The sequence below is a fragment of the Hevea brasiliensis genome, chromosome 9 (assembly GCF_030052815.1).
Source record: "Hevea brasiliensis isolate MT/VB/25A 57/8 chromosome 9, ASM3005281v1, whole genome shotgun sequence".
NCBI classification, from domain to species: domain Eukaryota; kingdom Viridiplantae; phylum Streptophyta; class Magnoliopsida; order Malpighiales; family Euphorbiaceae; genus Hevea; species Hevea brasiliensis.
Window position 1 is genome coordinate 90,594,462 of NC_079501.1, and position 25,146 is coordinate 90,619,607.

Genomic DNA, 25,146 nt, shown 5'->3' on the forward strand with positions numbered 1-25,146 from the left:
GAATTGAGCTGGCTAATCTACTTGCTGAATCGAGTTGGCCGATCTACTCATGGCTGAGCTGAGCTAGCCGATTTACTTGTGGCCGAACCGAGCTAGCCAAACTACTTGTGCCAAACTGAGCTGGCTAATTTACTCATGACTGAGCTGAGCTAGCCGATCTACTCATGCCCAAACCGAGCTAGCCGATCTACTTATAGCCGAACTAAGCTAGTCAATCTACTTATGGTGAGCCACTAATATGGTTTGGCTCATGAGCTATCTAAGAACTTGAGTTTCTAGGTCAAGTATATATTTTGGGGAGCTATATCATTAGCATCCTCCCTCCCCCCCTCTCGCCCCAAGTACGAATCTTTAGGTTCATTTAGCCATCGTTACAAAATTTTTAGAGTGCAGAGTATCGCCTTTAGATCGGCTATTGAAACTTGTCATCTTGAGAATTACAGTTTTGAATTAGCTTCTTTGGTGAAGATCACCTTAGAGTGCATTTTCAAGGCTTAGTGAGCAAAAGGTAGCCTTAAGAGTGCCTCCTTAGGTCTTATGTGGGAGAAGACCTCCTAAGTGCCTTTTTACAGGTCTTATGTGGTTGGAGATCTCCTGAGTGCCTTTTTACAGGTCTTATATGGGCGAAGATCTCCTGAGTGCCTTTTTTATAGGTCTTATGTGGTTGGAGATCTCCTTAGTGCATTTTTTCAACTTTGTGAGCAGAGATCTTCTGAGTGTCTTTTCAGGTCTTATGTAAGCGGAGATCTCCTGAGTGCTTTTTTACAAATCTTACATGGTTGGAGATCTCCTAAGTGCCTTTTTACAGGTTGGATATCTCCTTGGTGCCTTTTTCAGGTCTTAGGTGCCTTTGTAAGCTCTTTAGTGTCTCTTAGAGGCAGGCAGGAGTTGCTTCGGGCCTATCTTTAGTCTTCATTACTTCAGAGCCTTTGCATGAGGTTTTTTTACCTTTGATTGTAGGCCCTTGGCCTTTGTTCTGAGTATGTCTAGTGTTTGATATTCATTTGCACTATAATTCTTGCACAAACATATTTATGAAGATAATTCATATAATGTATGTTGTAAATTTATCCAAGATATCTTCATAAATAATATTATAAATCAAATGTATAATGTACATTTCCAAGGGATTTACACTTTTTTTTTTTTATCAATAATAGAGGTCTTTAGGCTTAGAGAATATTTAGAGTAATATGGCATGCTTGTACATATATTTGCATATGCATGGATATCAAGTGAATTTAATTTTGATTAAAGTTTAGAGTCTATACCATTATAAGCAAGAGTCATATCAAGGACTAAAATAATGTTGGAAAAATTTTAGATGCCTCAATTTTACCATTCATCTTGTAAAAATAATAAAATATATAATTTAATCTAATAGAACTTGTATAGTTGCCCTTGATTGATTTTAGAAGTTGATTTCTAAAACCAATTAACACTTTATTAATTTAGATCTTGACATTAATTTCAATAAATTGAAAGCATGGAAGCAAATATTATAAAAATTCTTGTTATGAAAGGCACAAAATCATGGAACTTCATTCAAGCGGTAAATGGTGGCATTTATTAATTTTGAGCAAGAAGAATACAACACTATCAATGGACTTTCCATGAATTTGAATAACTTAAAAGTAGTCACACTATAGTGGCAAACATGTAAATAAATCAAAAGCACATAACGATTGCAATTTAGTAAATAAGATGAAAAATATATAAACTTTAAAATGAGTTATCTTCTTCTATGTTGGGTTAAAAGACAAAATCCTTTTAAAAATTAATATTTCTCATAAGTTCGAGAACCAAAAAAGTTTAAATAAATTGAATATAGTTTTGAACAAAATTTTCAATTCATACCTAACAAAACTCGAATTTTTTTTTTAGTGAAATAACAAATTTTTCTGGCTGGGTTGTCACAAGCCACAAGCCATCCACTTGTTTGATTCCTTCTCCCATTTTGAAATCAAAACATAAAAAGTAGAAAGGTGGTCGGATCTAGTTTTTTCAACAGAGATAAAGAGGGAAAGACATGGCTTTTTGTGTCTCTTCCCACAGACAGTGCCACTGATGCAGTTCATGAAAATTTCTTGTAGGTATGGATCTATAAAACAGATAACAAATGGGTCAAAGGTCCACCAGGGGTGTTCCTAGTGAGGACCCTCCAATGCTCGAATTAGAGCTCATATGAGAGAATATTATATCAGATTGATTAGGGAGAAAAAATGTACCTTGCTATTGTGATGTGATTCCTTTATAAAGGCTTTAGATGGTTATTGGTTATAGAAAGTCAATTGTGTAATAATTAGCTAGCATAATCAGAAGGATATGCATAATTATAGGCAGTCTTTAGTGGTGTGTTTGGATGAGCTTCCTGTTTGAAGAGCTACTTGTCTGGATGAGCTTGAGCTCTCTTTTGTGGATCTAAATTACGCGTGATCAATCTTTGTCTACGTTTGGTTAAGCTTATTTGTGGTTGAGCCGAGCTAGTTGATCTACACATAGCTGAGTCGAGTTAGCTGATATACTCATAGCCAAGCCTAGCTAGCTGATCTACTCATGGCTAAGCTGAGCTAGTCGACTTACTCATGGCTGAACTGAGCTAGCTGATCTACTTGTGCTGAACCAAGCTAGGAGATCTACTTGTGCCGAACTAAGCTGGCCGATCTACTCATGACTGAGCCGAGCTAGCCGATCTACTTGTGGACGAAACGAGCTAGCCGATCTACTTGTGCCAAACTAAGCTGGCTAATTCATGGCCTAGCCGAGCTACTCGATCTACTCATGGCCGAACTAAGCTAGCCAATCTACTCATGGCCGAACCGAGCTAGTTGATCTACTTGTGGCCTAACCAAGCTAGTTGATCTATTTATGGCAAGCCACTAATACGGTTTGGTCCACGAGCTATCTATGAACTCGAGTTTCTAGGTCAAGTGAATATTTTGGGAAGTTATATCATTAACAATCATTTCTCTCAATTTCTTTTCATTTCCCACCATTTTGGAGAGATATTTTGGGTTAAAATTTTTTCTCCTTACTCTTCCTTTTTCTTCAATTTTCTCTTCTATTTGATGTCCAAATAAGAAAATTTAAAGAAATCAAATTTCTTTTCATTTTTCTTAATCCAACCAAAGGGTAAGTGAAATCAAATTTCTTTTATTTTCTCTTCTTTTCATTTTTCTTAATCCAAACAAAGGGTAAGTGATAACCAATTGTGATTAAAAATATGGATTTCTTCTGTTTCATAAGTAGCAACAAGACATTTGACAGCAGTCTCAAGGAGGGTAATGATCATTGTTGTTATTCTTCTATCAAATACACTAAGCATTTAAAGATTTAATACAAATCCTGAGTGATAAATGCACTACTTATTTATACCCAACAATGTAATATGGATGACATGATAATTATTTACGTTACTGCTCTTCATCAACAAGTCTCTATTCTAATATACATAGCTAAAAAACGTCTCCCTTGGCATTCATAGCAATCTCTTCAGTCCTCCAAGTAGGGAAGAGAAAGAGAGAGAGAGAGAGAGGGAGAGGGAGAGAGATACATCACTATTGATGCATTGTTTGTGGTGGTGCCATTGGGTAAGGGACAGGAACAACATAGGAAGGATGGTGTCCAGGAGGAAGCATAACAGGAGTCCCAACAGCTGATGCCACATGACCTGGAGGAGCAACTGGATGCCCAACTGGTGCACCATACATTCCTAAACCAGTCATATGGGGTTGAACCCTCAGCTTCACTACAGTTCCTATAGCGGCGGCGGCACCTGTGTCAGCTTGCTGGCCAGTAATGGGTGCTTGATGAGGTGAAACATCTCCATTGTTCACACTAGTAATGTCATGGATGCTAGACCTCCTTCTGTCTCTGTTCATTGAGTTCAAGCGAATGAAGTATTTCTGAGCATGACTGGCTACTTGAGTAGGAGTCCTTGATATCACAAAGTTTCTTGATATGCTTCTCCAATCACCTTTTCCAAACTTGTTAAGACCCAGCAGAAACAACCTGCAAAAAAAAAAGATTAGGCCAATTAACAAAAGATTTATTTTATGGGTCTGGACCAATTAATCAAATCATCATATAAAAGCAAATCTTCAATTGGAAAATAAATGAGGCAGTTTCAAGGGCAGAAAGTGCATACCTATGCTCTTCTTCTGTCCATGGAATTCCTTTTCTTCTTTCTTGGTCAGACCTTGATCTTCCTTTCCCACCATGTCCAGAAGAGTCATGTCCTAACCCCAAAACCCCACTTCCATAACCAGAATTCAATCTCTTATCTCTAGCCACTGCTCCAGAATTTCCATGAGAATCCTTAGTTGAAGATGTTGCTTCCTCTCCTCCATAATTAGGAAGGGGTATATTTCCTGCCTCTATTGCACAAACATCCTCAACTAGTAATTGGTAGTGTTGTTTCAATTCTTGAATACTTTTACCAGGCACCATAGAAGCAATCTTTTCCCATAGCTCTTTGGATTCTTCATCCTCCTCAGTCCAATGGGTAGCAATTGCATTCTCAAAAGCTTTCTCTTCTTCTCTGCTCCAAGTAATTGAAGTTTCCATGTTCAAAGAATCAGTGGGAATGAATGATAATAGTGAAAAAATGTTAAATGGATGGTGCATTCAAATTTTCTTGTTATGTGGGTCTGTTTTTACTAGGAAAGGAAAGAAAAGAAAAGAAAGGAAGATAAAAGGAAAAGAAAAAAAAAGGGTGCGCAGGATAAACTAGAGGGGACATATGTGTGTGAAGGATTAGAAAGTGAGGTAGGACATCAAACTATCAATTAAAAAGGACCACTTTGTATGATCTGTATAGGTAATTTGTCATCTTCATTTCACACTCCTAACAATTGTTTTCATGAACAGTGTGTTTGAAAAATCTTAAAATGAAAGAATTTAATGGAATTTTTTCTGGCTTTGTTCGGTAATATATTGTCATTCCAGTTGTTGTCAGCCATTTTAGTAGCTTTCAACAGTTTCACCAGCCGTTAGTTATTATACAGTGACTTAAAATAGAAAAATTAGATAAAAATAGTTGTTTAATTAATTATAAACCACTATCTCAACCTCTAAATACTATGTAATTGAACAATAAGAGAGATAATATTTTGACTAGGGTTAAAATACCGTACGCTACCTACTATTGCCGAACAATACTTTTATCAATTCTCATGTTTGAAAAGTTTAATACAACTATAATTCAATTTCTTTGACTAAAAACATATTTTGAAAGAAATAAATTCATGATAAAATTGACATGATTTTGTAAAATTCAATTCATTTAATGAAACTTTCTATTAAATACCTTAAGCATCTCTACTTAAGTTATGTTTATATCTTTATAAATAAAGAACAAAATATAAAAATACTTCATTTTACTCATCTATTATTCTAAATAATCCAATTTAAATGAATTGTATCATTTTAAAAAGTATTATAAATCTATGAATTTTCTTACATACTCATTTGAATTAATTTCTTTTAATAGAATATAATAAAATTTTATCCTAAGAATCATTTCAAATGGGGTGAAAAAGAAATTATAAGATGCATTCAATGTAAAATAATTTATATAAAACGATAGTAAATTACTTATGTGAAATTATTATTTTATTATACCATTTTTTTTTTTTATAAAACTCAATCGATTTATTCATATTAGTTCAATTTGGAAATTCACATTCTCGTCACTTTGCCTTTGATAAAATCAAATCCACTGCGAAGAAATTTATAAACTGCTCTACCGTAATTCTTAGTGGATGTCCCAATTTTAATTTAATGGTACAACCCAATTTAAGAGACATATTAATTTTAAATGATAAAAAATAATTAAAAAAAAACCAAACTAAACTTAATTATATCAAATATTAGTCTGAATTTCTATTAGATTAATTAATTTAATTTAATTCTTAAAACATTATACATAGTAGAGTAACACTATTTAAGAATGAATACTGAAATTGAATCCTAATTATAATTTTCTTTCTTTAAAATTATAAGAAAATATGATTTTTTTGATTATTTTATTAAAATAAAGTATATTTTAATTTGTGAATGATGACTCTTAGATAATAAAAAAAATTTGCTATATAGCAAATTTTTTTTATTTAGATGAATTATAATATATATATATATATATAATATTAATAGAATTTACATATAAAATAAGTACAATATATATATATTTATATCTAAGACTCCGTTTGTTTCACAGAAAATATTTTTTATACTTTTTAGCATTTGGGGCATTTCAAAAAAGGTTAATGGAAAATATTTCCCTGATTTAAAAAAAATTAAATCATTTTTAAAGAAAATAAATTCTTCTTCTCAAAAGAGAAAATTATTTTTTATTTTTTAAATTTTAATAATTTTATTAAAATATAAAAATAATTTTATAAATATAATTACAATCAAATAATAAAAAATATTTTTATATATAAATTATTTTTTACGAGTCTTAAATTTATAAAATATCGAATTAAAACAAGTTTTTTTTTCTTAGAAATAAAGTAAAAAATAAGTTTTTTTTTTTCCTAGAAATAAAGTAAAAATAAGCAAAATTAATGTAGAAAATTTCTCTTCAATTGTGGGCTAGGGTTGTCGTTGCTTTTTCTCTCTACCATAGTGGCATATTTGCAATGATGAAGTTTGTAAAATTAGTGAAGGGAGGAGGGTAGGTCCAAGAGAATCTAAACTACCAACACATCATGCACGCTTTGGCCTCCCTGTTGGAAAGCTAGTGCTGTGCACGATTCTTAAAAATTATATCGAATTAAATTTATTTTAATTTTTATTAAAAATCAAATGGGAGCTCACCGAATTAGAATTAAATTTATTTATATATTTTTTATGATTTTTTTAATTTTATTATATATTTTTAATATAATTATATATATATATATATTTATTTATGTATATATAATTATGAATTAAATATAACATAACATCATATTTTATTTGTTTACCTCTTTTTAATATATATAAATATATTAAATTATTTTATAATTTTTAATTATAAGTGTGTTATTATTACATAATACTTAATTCATAATTATATTTATATCTTATAATTAAAAATTAAATAATTAATAAATAATTAAAAGATACATTATATGATATATTTATATTATTATATTATATAATATACTTAATTTTAAATTTTATATATATATAATTTAAAAATATATTATATGATATATTATATATTAATAACCTACTTTAAATCTTAAGTGTTAACGAAGTATGGTTTTTTATATAAATAATTGCATAAACTTATTTTAAGAATTGAGAATTGAATTAAAATCGTAACGAGCTAAAATCAAATTAAAATTTTCAATTTGATTTCGATTCCTACACAAATACCGAATTAAAATCGAAACTGCATACACTTAATTGAAACTATGATCCTTACATGCCGTTTTGCTCTTTTTTACACATATTTTCCCCCTAATATCAAATTCACTGCCAGTATATTTGAAAGTTAAAAATATGTAAGAATTCAACTCAATTAATTTTTTTAATTATATTTAAAAAAAAGAGAATAAGTAAAAGAATTTAATTCTTTTAATTTAAAATTTATTTTAAAAAATAAAAATTATGTCAAAAATTATATAATTGTGTAAATATTTAATTAAATTTTTTGTTTATATATAATTTATTTTAAAGGAAATCTATTTAGTAGAGGTAGAAATTTTATACAACTTATTAATTTAATCTAAATTTATCAATCAATTTTTTAAAAAAAAAAAACTCTTAAGCTTTATTATAATTGAGAAGCATAACGGTTAAAAAAATTTTATTTTTAAAATTTTTATAATTATGTCATTTTTTTAACTTGAATAATCATTTGTAATTTTATTTAATAATTAGAATCAAAAGTACTTACATGACAATTGATTATTATGATTTTTTTTTAATATGAGAACTACATATGTGAACTCATATTTCAATAGATATTGTTTTAATTGCAATTATATATATTCACAAATAAAAAAAATCATCTTATTTAGTTGCCATTAAATACTTTAACTTCAATTTTCACCATGTAACATTTGAATTTGAAAAATAATTATAAAAATTCAATATTATTATTATTATTTTACCCTTATGCCTAATTCTAAATATATTAAAAGTTTATGAAATTAAATCTCTTTTAAAAAACATAAAAATAAGAGAGATTTTCATTAAAATAAAATATACCGTTGAAAATCTCTTTTAATGAAAATGTCATTAAATTTCGATTTCATAGGCTCACCTTGTATGGTCAATGGATCATGTACAAGGGTTCCCTAACGTTCATCTGAACAGATTAAGGTTCATTATAATTATGGTTTTTCAGAAGGATGTTCAGTCAAAAAGGGTCTGAAATGATGTGTCCTACATCGAAGGAAGGTGAACTTTGACAGGTTTATAGGCGAAGTTAAGCAGATTCATATTATTTATCTATTTAGCCATTAATTAATGAACTAAAATGTGGTCTACAAAGAACTCAAGTATTAAAAATGGTATGAACGAAACATTAAAGTAATCATAATGATAAAACTCAAGGATGAGAGTATTCATAATTATAATATTTAGTGACAAAATAATAATTTATCTTTAGTAATATTAAAATATTTTCACTCATCCTCAATAATAAAAATTGAGAAAAAAATGAATGGAGAGACAGAGTGTATAATAAAATCAAAGATATTTTCTTTTATTTTTTAAAATATCACAATCTAAATATTAATTATAACATAATACATGAATAAAAAAATAATTTAATAATAATAATAATAATTAATATTTCATAAAATTATATTTTTAATTTGAAAAATTAAAACTCGAATTTCAAATTACAACGCCTATATGAAAATGCTATGGGAAGGGAGAGAGGAGGTTGATATTTGATTAGTTTTATAATTATGTTTTTGGTTAATTGCAATTCCTCCAATTCAAAGGCTACAGTGGTAATCACGCGCTGTAGGGCGATGCAGAGAGAATGGAGAAATAGAGAGTTTTGTATTGGTGTGGGATATGAAGACGTGGCTTACTTTCCATTGCTAGTTGTGGCTAAAACGCGCCACAGGTACGCCTTTGGCTTCTTCTGAGCTTGGATTCTCTCTCCATGGTCTTGAATTTCTTCACTTGCCATCGCAAAATAACAGTAATTTTTATAGAACGTCACTAAATTTTACTTCTATTTTACTTTCTTTTTTTTAATTTTAATTTATTATTAAAAAATTTTTAAATTTTAATTTTATTTCATAAAATTTTATAACATATCAAAATAATGAAATTACATTTTTTTTCTTTTCTTATACTCAATAAATATCGATCGTTTCAATCACTATCTAGATTTATCACAAAAATATCAATGTCGTCAGAATGATATACTTTCTGAAAAGGAAAAAAATTTACCCTTTATTAAAAAATACTCAAACTGTATTTGTAAAAGTCAAAATATAATTTAGAAGATTTTTTAATCTAAAAATCTGTTCTTGAAAATCTATTCTTGTAGGTTAGAAAGATTTTTTGTGAAACAAAATTAAAATTTAGGGATTTCAATAACAAATTTAAGTTTCTTATCTTTGTTCTAATGTTAATGAAGAAGAGATTACATCAAGTCAAAACCATATGAACACTTTAAACTCTTCAAGAGGAGATGTTTGATGGATTGAAATTAAAACTTATTCTTATATGAGAAGGAGTTTATATGAGATGCATCCAAAATTCTTTACAACCTAATGAAAAAGAGTTGTGAGTTATTATTAGAAGACACTCCACATCAGAAAATTAAACTAAATAGTGTCAGCCTCAACCATCATTCTCATTTGCCAATTGACAATTTGTACAAGAGATAAGACTGCAATCTAATATCAATCTTCCTTTCATTATCAGCAGGAATCTAATGTACAACAAAATAGAACTGAAAGACCAGTTCATACTTGAATAATAATCACATATTTTTAACAGTAAGGACTTACCTAACTGCTGCTGCTGTAGGAGTAGATGCTAGAATTTCAACAGTGACAATCCCTCTATAAGGTTCTTGCTTCTCTAAAAATTCTTACAGTTGGGGTGACAAAAACAAATGACCGACATATTTTCTTCTGGAAATGTTCTTGACCAACACATTTCAGTACTGCAAGGCAAAGAATAAAAACATTGTTTTAAGTATAAAAATCTACAGGGGAATTTTGCCCCAAGTAATTATACAGATCAACAACTTACGATGTCAGAACAAAAACAACACCAGTCCTTATTTTACAGTTAAATGGAAAATGATGTGCATCCTACATTAAAAAGTTCACAAAGTACAGAAGTTCTTCCAGATGCTTCCATCTCATGACCTTCTTTCAAAAAAATAAAATAAAGAGCAACATTCAAAACCTATAATAAGTTGCATCAACAAAAGTTTAGCGGCTGCCAAATATTAGAACGCTACTTCTTTTATCATTCTTCCGGTTCTGAAGAAGCATTGCAGAAGCCAAAGAAAGCTTGCCATATTCACCTATTTGACCTTTAACAGTACCTGGGCAATAAGAACATGTGACACACCAATCCCCATAAAAGGAGGCTATTTAACATTGACAAAACCCAAACTAAATTTGGCACACAACCCAAGATAGCTAAAAAGAAGACCGGTTAAAACCATTTAACACATAAGAAAAGGCATCTAGCTCCATTATCTTCTGAGGAGAACCCATTCTACCAAAAACACCTTACTTGGGGGACAATTAATACAAGAAAGAGAAACCTCTCCATCTCCTTAATCCTCATAGGAGGTTCATCTTACCCTCTTGCTTTCTTCATTGTACGCATTTATTTTAATGCCATTTTATCAGTGTTAGAGCCAAAGACATCTCTGGCCCCATTCACATCCATTGTGGGAAAGACCTTTTCAAAAAAAGCAAAGTCTTTTCTAAATTCTAACTAAACATCAGGACCACAGAAGGATCTTCCAAAAGCAGGCCAATCAATAATAAGCAGTAACTTAACGATTATTATGATTCATCTGGATAGAGCTTTGAAAATCAAATTGAGTCATGCCACCCTTTCTAAAACTTTGCCTGGACATATCAAAAGCAGGATCTTTTAAAATAGCACTAACTAGAGACAAGCAGCGACTTCAGAACTATTGTGATTCATTCTAATCAAACTTTTTATCTCTGCATGCAAGTGACTTCAAGATTAAATCATTTATGCGTGTGCATGCGTATTATAATTATAAAAAAGTCAATTACTATAATTGAATAAAGATTACCATGGTACATACATGTAGCTGCAGCCACAATAATTTCTTTTTCAAAAATTTTTTAACTTTAGGAATCAAAAATTACATTAAATGCATGGATTTGCAAAATTTTGACTAAAACCAAGTAAAAGCAACTAATAAATCTTTATACACTGTTTACAAGTTAAGTTCATCATAAATCCAAAGATGTAACATCTAACCTAGTCATGTCACCAGTCAACCCCAAAAGAAGCCATGATTCTAAACGCAATTTGCCAAATAGAAAAATGTAAAGATAGAAGGATTAAGTTACATCATTCAAATAAAATAAGCTGAATATAGTCTTGTGAGCTAGTATTTAATTTTTGGCAAGCAAAGTCAAGTTTAATATTTGAAATCATAATAGTTCTGTAATAAAGTCAACTGTTTAGCATGAAAAATATGACAAAAGAGCAAAATTAGGTATAATCACTGCAAGAATTTATAAAGGTCTGAAATATTTAAGACCTTTGATTTAATGCTACGAATGGCCATTGCCATTGCATAATGTTTGTCACCTACACCTTTTCTTTTCCCTGTCACATAACAGGGGAAAAAGGTAATAAACGTCTAAAATCCTTCATGTAATGGCAGTTACATTAAATTAAGGCCATTATTTAAAAACAATGGGTGCACAAATTCATGAGAATCCACGTGCAAAACATTTTTATCCATTAAGCAGTATACACTGAGCACCAACGAGGTTTCATCTTATTACAGCAACTCAACTCAACTAAGCTTTTATCCTAAAAATTTGGAATCGGCTATATGAATTCTTTTTCTCCACTCTAAACGATTTTCATCTTATTACAGCTTAGGAAAAAAATAATTTGTCCATTGTCCTCATTTTTTTACAAAGAAAGCATCTTTTAACCAAGCATCAATGCTATGTTCTGCATCTCATGCTAGGCATTTCAATAGTACAGCTCTCTTCCTAGTGGCACAAATTCTTGCTAATCCAGACATTTGCTTGATATGATCCATCTCTTCTGATGACATCATCTGTCATAAAAAATTCTTTACAAAAAAATGTCAAATTCCTATGATCATAAGCCACCCTCTTTTGATATTTATCCTTAGGGAACAGGGCTATAGACCTATTCTTTCTCATGCAACAGGGCTGTGGACCTTTGCCCAATTGCCTTGGTGGGAAATAGCAAAATAACAGCAAGAAAAGGCAGGACAGAAAGAGAGAGGGTATTGAAACTCAGTCAAGCCTGCACAGCAAATCTGGAAAAAGATCCATTTAGATTGCTATGATATAAGCTTTTCCTATGAAAACCCAGCAGAAACTAAAGCAAGTGGACCTGACAATTCTGGCTACAACATGGCAGAATCTTGATATCTTGTAAATTTCTAGTGGATTCACAATGAGATTCCACCTAAAATTTTGCACACATGCACGAGAGAGAGAGAGAGAGAGAGAGAGAGAGAGAGAGAGAGAGGTCATTGCAAGCATAATATTAATTATTAAATTGAGTAAATTTCTGATAATCTTATCTCTATTCACATTGTTGCTTGTGTATCCATTTAATTGGGAATTGACAATAACATCATTAATGAATCAAGTCAAGCATAAATAGAGATCTATGCCTATGGAATCCGCAGATCTCTACAGGCAGGATTCTTCAGTGATTTCCATAAAAACATGAATAGTCCGACTCCTTCAATAATTACCAAAATTTTATTAAATGATAAATTCAATCTATCAAAATTCCTTAGTTTGAATAATCACTGTGACAGAATAAATTCACACTCTGAAACTTAACATTAAGCAAGTCATGAATACAGCCAAACTAGTATAGGCATAATCAACAAGAACAACTCAACTCAACTAAGCCTTTATCCCAAAAATTTGGGGTTGGCTATATGGATTCTCTTTCTCCACTCTAAACGATTTTGGGTTAAATCCTCGGAAATGTGTAATGCTTCTAGGTCATGTTGTACTACTCTCCAACAAGTCAGTTTCGGCCTACCCCTTCTTTTCTTTCTATCCTCTAACCTAATGTATTCTACTTGTCTAACTAGAGTCTCCATATGTCTACGCTTCACATGACCAAACCACTTTAATCTTCCTTCTCTCAACTTATCCTCAATTGGCACCACTCCTGCCTTTTCTCTAATACTCTCATTACGAACTTTATCTAGTCTAATATGGTCACTCATCCACCTTAACATTCTCATTTTCGCAACTTTTAGCTTAGACACATACGACTCCTTCAGTATCCAACACTCACTACCATATAACATGGCCAGTCGTATGGCTATACGGTAAAATTTTCCTTTCAACTTATTGGGAATCTTGCGATCATATAAAACTCTCATGGCACGTCTCCACTTCAACCATCTGGCTTTAATCCTATGACTAACATCCTCCTCACATCCGCCATTTACTTGAAGGACTGAGCCAAGATATTTAAAGTGATCACTTTGAGACAGTACCACTCCATCCAAACTAACTCCTTCCCTATCACCAGTTTGGCCTTCACTAAACTTGCAATCTATGTATTCTTTCTTCGTTCTACTTAACTTAAATCCCTTTGACTCAAAAGACAAAAAGCTAAATGAAAACACAAATCTATATCTAATGCATCACAAACTTAATACCCTCAAAATGTCAATACAACAACACAACTAAGCTTTGTTTGATCAAACTGTTGATACATTTAAAAAAAGAGATGAAAACCCTATTGCTTGCAAAGAATGGAAGAAATGGGATTAATACGATTCGCGGTTATTGGAAAATTGAAAAAAAAACCAGACAATGTAAAAACGACATAGTAATTCTGGGAAAAGACAATTAACTTCCACCATCCTGCCCTTTTTCTCAGTACCTACTAATCACACCACTAAGTAGTGGCTTTGTCATATGCAAGATGAAAACAAATTGCCTGGATAAGCATTGCATCGCATATTAAAGCACCTTGTTGAAGGAATCACAAGGAAGAAGCTAGGAATAGAAAGTACAATAAACGGATATATCAGCAATTTAGCACAAAGAATTACTACTCAGTACAAAATAGTAAAAAGCCCTCTATAGTTCTCCAGTCCTTTGTTAAATATATTATTAGAAGTAATTCATTTTGCAACTCCATATAGACTCACATCAATAATCACAATAATACTGAGAACATGATTTAAATTATTCTTGGGCCGCTCCTATGAACAGAAATATAGCAGGCCTAACATGATTCAGAAAATTATACGATATACTCCCTCAGATAAAAAAGGTCACTCAATTGGGCGAAATTAATGCCTTCATTGATGTTTGCAAGAATGGCACAAGTGATTATTATTATTATTATTATTATTATTATTATTATTATTTTAAAAAAGTGAAATTAAAAGGAAACAAGGACTATTTAGAGAAAGTTATATATGAAGGGAAAAGGAGATATGAAAAATCATTTACCTCAATTTCTCTATTGAGATGCCTTTCAATGGAATTGAAGGAATCAATAGCCTCCAATTCAGAAATTTTAGATGGGAATAGTTGTATGTAAGTCTTCATTCTTGCTTGCCTCTATAGTCTATGTTGTTCTTGTTCAGCAACAACATGCCGTCTTTAAAACCGTGGAGTAAAGTTAGGCCCTTTCAGAAAACGCCTGAACAGTGATGAAAAGAAAAACTTAATAACTGTTATGGAAAGTCAATCACTATATTATTTCTCTGTATATTCTGTATTCTATATTCCTATTTAGGATCTCTTATTTAGGATTTCTTCCTAATTAATATAACACAATTATAGGAATCAATTGTATATATATAACCATGTACAGATTAATTGAAATTAAGGAGAATCATCTCTTTCTACATGGTATCAGAGCAGGTTCATTAAGGAATCTAAATCTGGAATTTTTTTTTTCTTGTCTGTTTCTAGACTGAAATCCACTGTTACCCTAGGTCATCTATCTAGGGTGATTATTTGTTCTCACCACCCAGCTCAGAAGAGACTTTGGCCGCCGACCAACCGTCCCTTCTGATCCGGTCGCCGGAATCCAAGCGCGTGAGGCTCACACGCCTAACTCAGGTTCTCGTCGTTTCTTCACTCGCCGGAGCGTGAAGGCGCGACCGCCGGCCGTTTCGACTCCGATCAGTATCGCCGGCGTCACCTCAACCCCCTCATTCCACCACTGTGGGCTGTTGCCTGATCCAGTACACCATTAAAGGACTTCTGAGGTTTGACTCTCAGATCTTATTTCGGTATTTGCTTGATTTGTGATTTTGGGTTATTTTGCGGCTGTAAGCACTTTGAATTAGCGTTTCGGTTAGTTTTCTTTGTCTCAACCAATGGCGAACAATAAGAATGTTATTTCTGACGTGATTCCGGTGATGACTACGATCACGGAACACAAACTTAATTGTTCGAATTACCTGGAGTGGAGTAAGACTATTATGGTCTATTTGCGTAGCATTGATAAGGATGATCACCTTACTAAAGACCCACCTACTGATGATATACAGCGAACTTGGCTAAGGGAGGATGCTCGATTGTTTTTGTAGCTTCAGAACTCGATTCACAGTGAGGTAATTAGTTTAATTAATCACTGTGAATTTGTTAAGGAATTAATGGATTACTTAGATTTTCTGTATTTTGGTAAAGGGAATATCTCCCGTATTTATGATGTTTGTAAGGCATTCTACCGTGCTGAGAAAGAGGATAAGTCTCTCACGGCTTATTCTATGGATTTTAAACGGGTATATGAGGAACTTAATGTATTGTTGCCTTTTAGTCCTGATGTGAAAGTTTAGCAGGCCCAACGGGAGCAACTGGTTGTTATAAGTTTTCTTGCAGGCCTTCCTTCAGAGTATGAGACTGCTAAATCTCATATTCTCTCCAGTTCTGAGATTTCCTCTTTGCATGAAATATTCACACAGGTCCTTCGCACTGAGAGTACTCAATCTTCACAGCTTGCCAGTAGTGCTCTTATTAGCCATAATCTAGATGGACAACAGGGTAATAGAAGAGGAAGTAGAGAAGGAATTACAGGCAACAGAGGTAATCAGCGTAATGGGAAAGCTAGTTCCAATCAGGACTCAAGAGGAGTCATTTGTTATTATTGCCATGAACCTGGCCATACAAAATATAATTGTCCGCAACTTCAGAGAAAAAATCAATGATCACAAATAGCAAATATTGCAGTAGAGGATTCTACAGTATCTTCCTCTGAGAAAACTGTTTTGGTATCTGCAGAGGATTTTGCACAGTTTTTCCAGTATCAGGCATCTCTAAAGCCTACCAATTTCCTTGTCACTGCGATCGCCGAGTCAGGTAAATCCACTACATGCCTTGAGTCTTCCTCATCGAAATGGGTTATTGATTCTGGTGCTACAGATCACATGACGGGTAATTCTAGTCTTCTATCTGCTTTTCAGTCTAATCTCAATTCCTCTACTATTACTTTAGCTGGTAGTTCTACTTCTTGTGTCATAGGTTCTGAAACTGCAAACCCGACTTCGTCAATTTCTTTATCATCTGTTTTGTGTCTACCAAAATTCTCTTTTAATCTACTTTCTGTTAGTAAACTTACTCGTAACTTAAATTGTTATGTTTTTTTTTTCCTGACCAGTGTTTGTTTCAAGATCTTACAACGAAACAGATTATTGGTAGAGGACGTGAGTCAGGTGGTCTCTACATTCTGGAAAATCATGTACCGCGATCGCTTGTTTGCTCCAGTACCTTAACACCTTTTGAAACTCATTGTAGATTGGGTCATCCTTCTTTGTCTACCATGAAGAAGCTATGTCCTCAGTTTCAGTCTCTATCAGTACTAGAATATGAGTCGTGTCAGTTTGCAAAACATCATCGTTTGCCTTCTGTGTCTAGAGTCAATAAACGGGCTTCATCCCCTTTTGAGTTAGTTCATTATGATGTTTGGGATTCTTGTTCTGTTACTTCTAAAACTGAATTTTGTTATTTTGTTAATTTTGTTGATGATTACTCTCGTGTTACCTAGTTATATTTAATGAAGAATCATTCTGAGTTGTTTTCTATCTTTTATGTCTTTTGTAATGAAATCAAAACTCAATTTAATATTTTTGTGTGCATATTAAGAAGTGACAATGCAAAAAAATATTTTTCAGCACAATTTCAGTCTTATATGACAAAAATGACATTCTTCATCAGTCTTCCTGTATTGATACCCCATCCCAAAATGGCATGGCCAAAAGAAAAAATCAGCATCTTCTTGAGGTAACTCGTGCTCTTCTTTTTCATATGAAAGTTCCTAAACACTTTTGGGTGGATGCAGTTTCTACGGCATATTTTTTTATTAATCGTATGCCGTCTTCTGTCCTTAATGGGGATATTCCTTATATTGCTTTGTTTCCTACAAAATCTTTATTCTCTGTTGAACCCCGTATTTTTTTGTTGTACTTATTTTATACGTGATGTTCATCCACAGATTACTAAATTGGATCCGAAGTCTCTCAAATGTGTCATCCTTGGGTACTCCCGGCTCCAAAAAGGGTACCATTGTTTCTCTCCTACTCTTAATCGTTATCTTGTTTCTGCAGATGTCACTTTTTTTAGTCCACTCCATTCTTTCCTCAATCATCTGTGTATAAGAGTCGGGGAGAGGAGGATGATTTCTTAATATATACTGTCCAACCTATGTCTAGTCCTCTCCCACAGCCTGTTCCTTATGTTTCTAGACCTACTCGACCTCCCGTTGTTCATGTTTATTCCAGGAGATTGGAGATTCCTGACTCAGATCCTCCACCAGCTACTTCATTGGGAAATCCTGTACCTCATACTGATCATGATTCTGACCTAGACTTACTCATTGCTCTTCGTAAAGGTAAGCGTTCATGCACTTACCCTATCTCTTCTTTTATTTCTTATCATCAATTGTCTTCTGGTTCTCGGTGTTTTGTTACTTCTTTTGACTCTGTTCCTAGCCCTAATACTGTTGGTGAGGCACTGTCTCATCCTAGCTGGTGTGCTGCTATGAAAGAGAAAATGGATGCTTTAGATACTAATGACACATGGGAACTGTTGCCTTTGCCCACTGATAAGAAAGCTATTGGTTGCAAATGGGTATTTAAAGTAAAGGTAAATCCTGATAGTTCAGTGGCTAGGTTAAAAGCACGCCTTGTGACAAAAGGATATGCTCAGACATATGGGGTTGATTACTCCAACACTTTTTCTCTTGTAGCTAAACTTACTTCTTTTCGCTTGTTTATCTCTTTAGCAGCTACATATGATGGGCCCCTGCACTAATTAGATATCAAGAATACTTTCCTTCATGGTGATCTTCAGGAAGAGGTGTATATAGAGCAACCACCTGGGTTTGCTGCTCAGGGAGAGTTGGGTAAAGTTTATAGACTTCGGAAGTCTCTTTATGGCTTGAAACAAAGTTCTAGGGCCTGGTTTGGGAGATTCAGTGAAGCAGTACAAGAATTTGGTATGCAAAAGAGTAAGTGTGATCACTCAGTATTTTATAGGCAATCTGAGGCTAGTCTAATTCTCCTGGCAGTCTATGTGGATGACATTGTCATTACTGGGAGTGACTCTACAGGTATTTCATCTCTTAAAACCTTCCTCCAAACTCAGTTTCAGACTAAAGACTTAGGATTGTTAAAGTATTTCTTGGGTATTGAAGTTATGAGAAGTAAGAAGGATATTTTCTTGTCTCAAAGAAAATACGTCCTCGATCTATTGATAGAGATAGGAAAATTAGGTGCTAAGCCTTGCAGTACACCAATGACTCCAAATTTACAATTGTTAGCAAGGGATAGTGAGTTGTTTAAAGATCCAGAGAAATACAGGAGATTGATAGAAAAATTGAACTACCTTACAGTCACTCGTCCTGACATTGCTTATGTCGTTAGTGTGGTAAGTCAGTTTATGTCTTTCCCAACTATTGCTCATTGGAAAGCCTTGGGACAAATTTTGTGTTATCTGAAGGGCGCTCCAGGAGGAGGTTTGTTATATAGTAATCATGGGCATTTGAATGTTAAATGTTTTTCAGATGCCGACTGGGCTGGATCTAAGGTTGACAAGAGGTCAACTATTGGATATTGCATTTTTGTTGGAGGAAATTTGGTATCTTGGAGAAGCAAGAAGCAGAGTGTAATTTCTTGATCTAGTGCTTAATCGGAATACAGAGTCATGGCACAATCAGTATGTGAGGTAATGTGGATACTTCAATTACTAGATGAGACAGGTTTTAAGACCTCCCTGCCTGTGAAATTGTGATGTGAGAATCAAGCTGCTCTCCATATTGCTTCTAATCCGGTGTTTCATGAGCGGACCAAACATATTGAGATTGATTGTCACTTTGATTGTGAAAAGATTCAACAACAGATCATCTTAATAGGACACATCAAAACTGGAAAGCAGTTAGGAGATATTTTCATAAAAGCTCTAAATAGAGCTAAGATTGACTATACTTGTAACAAGTTGGGCATGATTAACATCTATGCTCCAACTTGAGGAGAAGTGTTATGAAAAGTCAATCACTATATTATTTCTCTATATATTCTGTATTCTATATTCCTATTTAGAATTTCTTATTTAGGATTTTTTTTCCTAATTAGTAAAACACACTTATAGGAATCAATTGTATATATATACCCATATACCCATGTACAGATTAATTGAAATTAAGGAGAATCATCTCTTTCTACAATAACAATCACTGAAAACTTGAATTGACCTAATTAGAATGAAGGAATCAGAAGCATCTGAACAAATTGAAAAAGAAGGAAGAAATGGATCAATAAGAAATATTAATAGTGGTATCAACTATTCATTGCTCGTATAAGACCAACCAATTTGATCTCATCCGCTTTGATAAGAACTTCCCCACACCTCTTGCTGATAGGCTTGCCAAGAATTCAAAAGTGTTAAATGGGGGGAGAGGAGGAAGGTTAACAAATGGAGAAGACCCTTCTGACGGTGTGGTTGCTCTAAATTATGGGCCAAAAGGAGCCAAGAAGTTGGTGGTGAGCTCCAAGAAATGCTGTCGCAATATCTCATTATTGACAACCGACATTGATTCCTCAACCCTTGGACACATCCCTGCGTCAATAAGTCCATTCAAAATAGAAGTGTAGAGCAAGTCGATGCAGCATAAGTGCTCCAAATGACTTCCTAATATTCTGCCATGAGGCAAAGAGGACCATCTCTCTTAATTTAACAGCATTCAACAGGCTTGAACGAGAAAACTTCTTCAAGGAAAGCTGCTGAAGGCCCAATCCTTCAGGTCTTCCAGGCATTCTACCAGTAGATGACCTGTTTGAAAAGGGAAGCCTTTTGAATTAGCAGGAACGCTTCCCACCAAAACAATGTGGGGAATATTAAGAAGTGCTTTGGGGAAAAACCAGTTTGTCACTTCCAAAACTATTGGAGGGAAAGTGTCACCTTGTTGAAGTGAATTCAAATAAGCAAATCCAGGATCATGGATGGTGAAACACAAATCAACACTACATAATAGTGGTGCAATCAAACTTACAAGACTTGCTACTGCCTGACTGCACTGGGAAGGTGTTGGTCCTATGATAAGAATGGGCTCGCCAATAAGTAACAACTCCCATAATACCCATAGTTGCAACAAAATCACCCGGAACGTACCAAAAATATCTGAATCATGAAAAAGTCCCCGTGGTATTGACTGATTTGTTGGAAGAAAAGGAGCTATATAGGAAGAGGACTCTTCAAACATCCCATTTTCCAGGGGCAAGCTATGAGCAAGCAGCAAGTTAACTTTAAGCATGGCATTCCCAATAGAAAGCTCCACTACATGGCATTCCCAATAGGAAGCTCCATTAGCTTACCAGGTACAGAGTCAGGTCACATTGAAACAAACATAAGCAGCAATATGCTTAAGAGCTTTCTTTCCCATGACGAAATATAAAGGACCCATGATTTGTAACAAAGGCCTAAAGACACCAGAGTATGGATTATAAGATAATATCACTACATATTTTTGTTCCCCACCACGCTTTAGCCTCTCATCGTGTCTTTGCCTATTAAACACATATCATCAATTCCTGTTATCTCAGATGCAGTCACATTGCTTTGTTCAGAACCCTTCTGCCTCCGAATACGGAAAAAGAATATGCAATCGTGAATGCTTGAAAGAATCTGGTGCTGGGCAACAGAATCTGGAAATGAACTAAAAGCAACGTCAAGTTCCTCTTCATTTGTGAGAAAACCAGTTGGGTAACACTCTTTAATGAGCTGACCTTGTTCAAGATCAAATCTAATGATACAAAAAGCAACCACCCACTGCTGCAAAGCTTCTGGATCAATTTTTAAATTAAGCTCTGGTTTAACAGAAAATGAAGGCGATCGACTAACTTCTGGGTTATTCAACAACCTAATTCATCCATAAAAAAAAGCCAATTCTCTTCATCTTCAATCACAATTTCCTGCACAATCTTCATGGTTTTTACAGGCTAAGGGGACAGCTCCTCGGCTATTCAGCTGCTTTTCCAGTCAATTTCTTCCGGGATTACTCCTCTTAAGCAAATGTAATGAGAAAATCCAAGCCTACAAAAAGAAACCCTTTTCCTTAACAAGCAATGCAAAAACGATGCAACAAAAGCATTGTTCAATAATCAGAATCTCAGAGAACTAAAAGTGGGAATTCAGAAACTTACCTGAACTGAAGAACCCAGGTTCAGTTATTGCATGAATAAATCTGGAAAAGCCAAAAACGGATACCCGATCAGCCAAACAAAAAGGGGTCTGCATCAGAATAGATGAGGTTAGAAGAAAATGTAGTTTTTGGTGAGCTTCCTCAGTAACTGAATGAATTGCAGAGAGGTTATGGAATTATGAGCGTAGATGGTGAATATGTAAATAATTAATGGGCTTTTGCTTTCAAAAGGGAAGAATTTGTGGGTTTCACAGAAAAACAAGCATGCGTAAGGTCTCTTCCAAGCTCAGTTAAATTTTTTTTTTTTTTTTTTTTGAATTCCAAGCTCAGTGAACTCAGGAAAATGGCAGTTTTAATAAAATTATAATCTTGTGAATGTGAAGGAAAATGCTTGAGGCTTTCAATAAATTTTTTTTCATGGAATTTAATTGTATTTCATATTTTATCAGTATAATTTGAAAAAAAAAATTATACAGTTTTAGGCTACAACTAATTCTATTAAATTTTAAAAAATGCTCATATTAATAATTTGGAGAAATTATAATTTAATTTACTATCAAGTGGTTTGGCGTGCATTTACTAGAATAATTTTTTAAAATTTGTAAAAAATATATATATAACTTTGCCTAAGAGGGCAAATTGTCGAGCATTGAAAAAAAAAATAGACTAAATTAATTTAGTCCATTAAATATTTTATCTAATTTATTATTAATTATATTAAAAATATAAAAAATAATATTATAAATTTATAATATAAATTTTATCATGAAATAGTCTCATATTTTATAATATTTATTATTTTAATTATAATATTATCATTTTAAACTATCAATATTCTAAGAATATTATATATTTAAATTAAAAGAATTTAATTGAAATTTTATTATTATATTATATTATTTTATAATTACTAAAAATTAAAAAAAAATAACCTGTACAATTTGACATCTAATTAGTAATGGCACCACATATGTTGTTATATAAATATCCTATGTTACGTGAATTTAATTTATATTTATTAATTTATTGTTAATTAATTTATATATTAATTAATTATTATAAATTTATTGTGATGTAAAATTTTTGATAGAGTAAAAAAAATATTTTTTTAATTATATCATTAAAGATAGTTTAAAGAGTGAAAATAAATAAATTTCAATAATTAAATTATACTCAACATAAATTATATAAAATTTAATTGAATTTTACATTTTAAATTGTGTCATACTAAATTGAAAATTTTATTTCAAACGAATTTGACTAAAATTTATTTAAATTGAACTCTAAATTAATTTATAGTTGAATTGTATCAAACATTATACTACTTTTTGGTACTATACTTTATATTATGTAAAATCTAAGGGAATTGACTTACTAACTTATTGATTTTCTGGTTGAAAAGGTGTGGTTTTAGAAATTTTGAAATCTTTAAAGATTTTAGGATTTCTTCATTTATAATAAATTAGGGTAATTTTAAAAAAAATAAAAAATAGAAATTTGTTTTTATATAAGTTTGTCAAATGGAAAGCTAAAAGTCATATTTTTCAAATGTTTTCTAAATAAAAACAATTACTTTTTTATAATCAAAATTATAGTATACTTTTGCTTTAGCTAAAATTGAACAATTAATTATCAAAATAATTATTTTAAAATAATAAAAAATTAATTATTTTATTATAAAATAAATAAATAAGCCCTATTACAATTTTATAATATTTTTTATTATGAAAGATATGAACAATTTTTTTAATTTTTAATTAAAAAATTATTTATTATTATTAATGTAATACCCTGATTTTTTTTAATAAAATTCTTTTTATAAATATTGATAGTATTTTAACATTGTATATTTGATTTAGATAATTTATTGCAAAGTGAGATAATTTGTTAATAATTTTATTTAATTTATAACTAATAAATTATATTACATGATGTTAAATTGTGCTTAATCCTACTTTTTTAGCTAAGAAATAAATAATTTATGTATTTGATTGCTTTAATATCATTTAGTTATTTTAATATATTTTATAAGATTATTTTGAAGCTTTGGATTTAATCTTTTGGACTATTGAATTTTGATTATAATTTTATGTTTTGACATTTTTAAATTTAGTATAATTGCTACTATTCTTATTAATAATATTATTATGTTTAATTAATTTATTAAGTAAGAGTTTATTTTAAATATAATAATATTTTAATACTATTTTGATTAAGGGTTTAATAAAGCTATTTTAATACAATACAATATATTTAAAAGTTAAAAGTATAAATAAATAAATAAATATATATATATATATATATATATATATATATATATATATATATATATATATATATATATATATAAAAGAAAAGTTGAATGAAATTACAACTTGCTGCAAAACTTTGGGCAGGGTGATTCAGTGGCAGGTTTTTTTTTATAAAAAAAAAAAATCAAATTTCGAAACAGCATTCCCCCTCCCCCCTTTTTCTTTCTTCTCTCTCTCTCTCTCTCTCTCTCTCGTAAACTCCCTTTCTCACCCCATTTTTGCTCTGGCCAACCACCATCACTACCAATGAGCCACCTAGACTAGACCTAATCGACCGATGACCTTCCAACAGCCATGAACAATGGCCAAATATGCACAATGACGTGAAGATGGAGGAGAGAGAGAGAAGGGGGGGGGGGGGGGAATGCGCACGATAGCCAACTTCATATGCTCATTTCAGTGCTGTAAGGCTTCAAATGTATGTGATTCTAGTGGCAACGACTTCCCCTCACTACCAACTTTCTTTTCCAACCAATGGATCTCGATTTGGTGGCTGAAGGAGAGAGAAATGAGAGAGAGAAAATGGGTCTCTCCAAGGCTTTCCGATGAGATTCCCGACAATCTAACCATTGAATCGATGATTCAAGACCACTGTTGAACTCAAAGCGACGAAATCTTTGAGATGGGACTTACCCCATTTCGATCAGACTCGGTTGGAAAAATGCGATCATCGGATAGTCCAGATCGCTTGGTGAGATTTTTGACCCTTTTCGATGCTCGTAAATTAAATATAATTACATGATAATTATTAACAATTTATGGGCTTCGTTTAGGTGCGATCGAATCAGCGATAGCTCACCAGCACTCAGGACCAAGTTTTCGACCCGTTTTGATTGTCCGACGAGTTATCCCAAAAAGGGGTTATATTTATAATCATTCCTAATGTTTTTGGATGTTCCAAATGTGTTCTAGGTAGTAGGCAAAGGTAGTCTCTAACTCAAATTGTGTAGTTTGTTCCTTATTTAAA

The 25,146-nt window shown here is 32.2% G+C and overlaps 1 protein-coding gene and 1 pseudogene across 1 annotated transcript; both read right to left on the bottom strand.

The window, feature by feature from the left end:
• Positions 1-3,272: 3,272 nt before the first annotated feature.
• LOC110633962 (transcription factor MYBS1) lies at positions 3,273-4,736 on the bottom strand. Its single transcript, XM_021782813.2, has 2 exons — positions 4,148-4,736; positions 3,273-4,011 (listed from the first exon to the last, which is right to left on the bottom strand). Exons 1-2 carry the CDS (start codon positions 4,624-4,626, stop codon positions 3,558-3,560), a joined length of 933 nt encoding a protein of 310 aa, XP_021638505.1. The 5' UTR covers positions 4,627-4,736; the 3' UTR covers positions 3,273-3,557.
• A 5,115-nt stretch (positions 4,737-9,851) lies between these two features.
• Positions 9,852-21,590, bottom strand: LOC131183290 (uncharacterized; annotated as a pseudogene).
• Between the last annotated feature and the right edge of the window lie 3,556 nt (positions 21,591-25,146).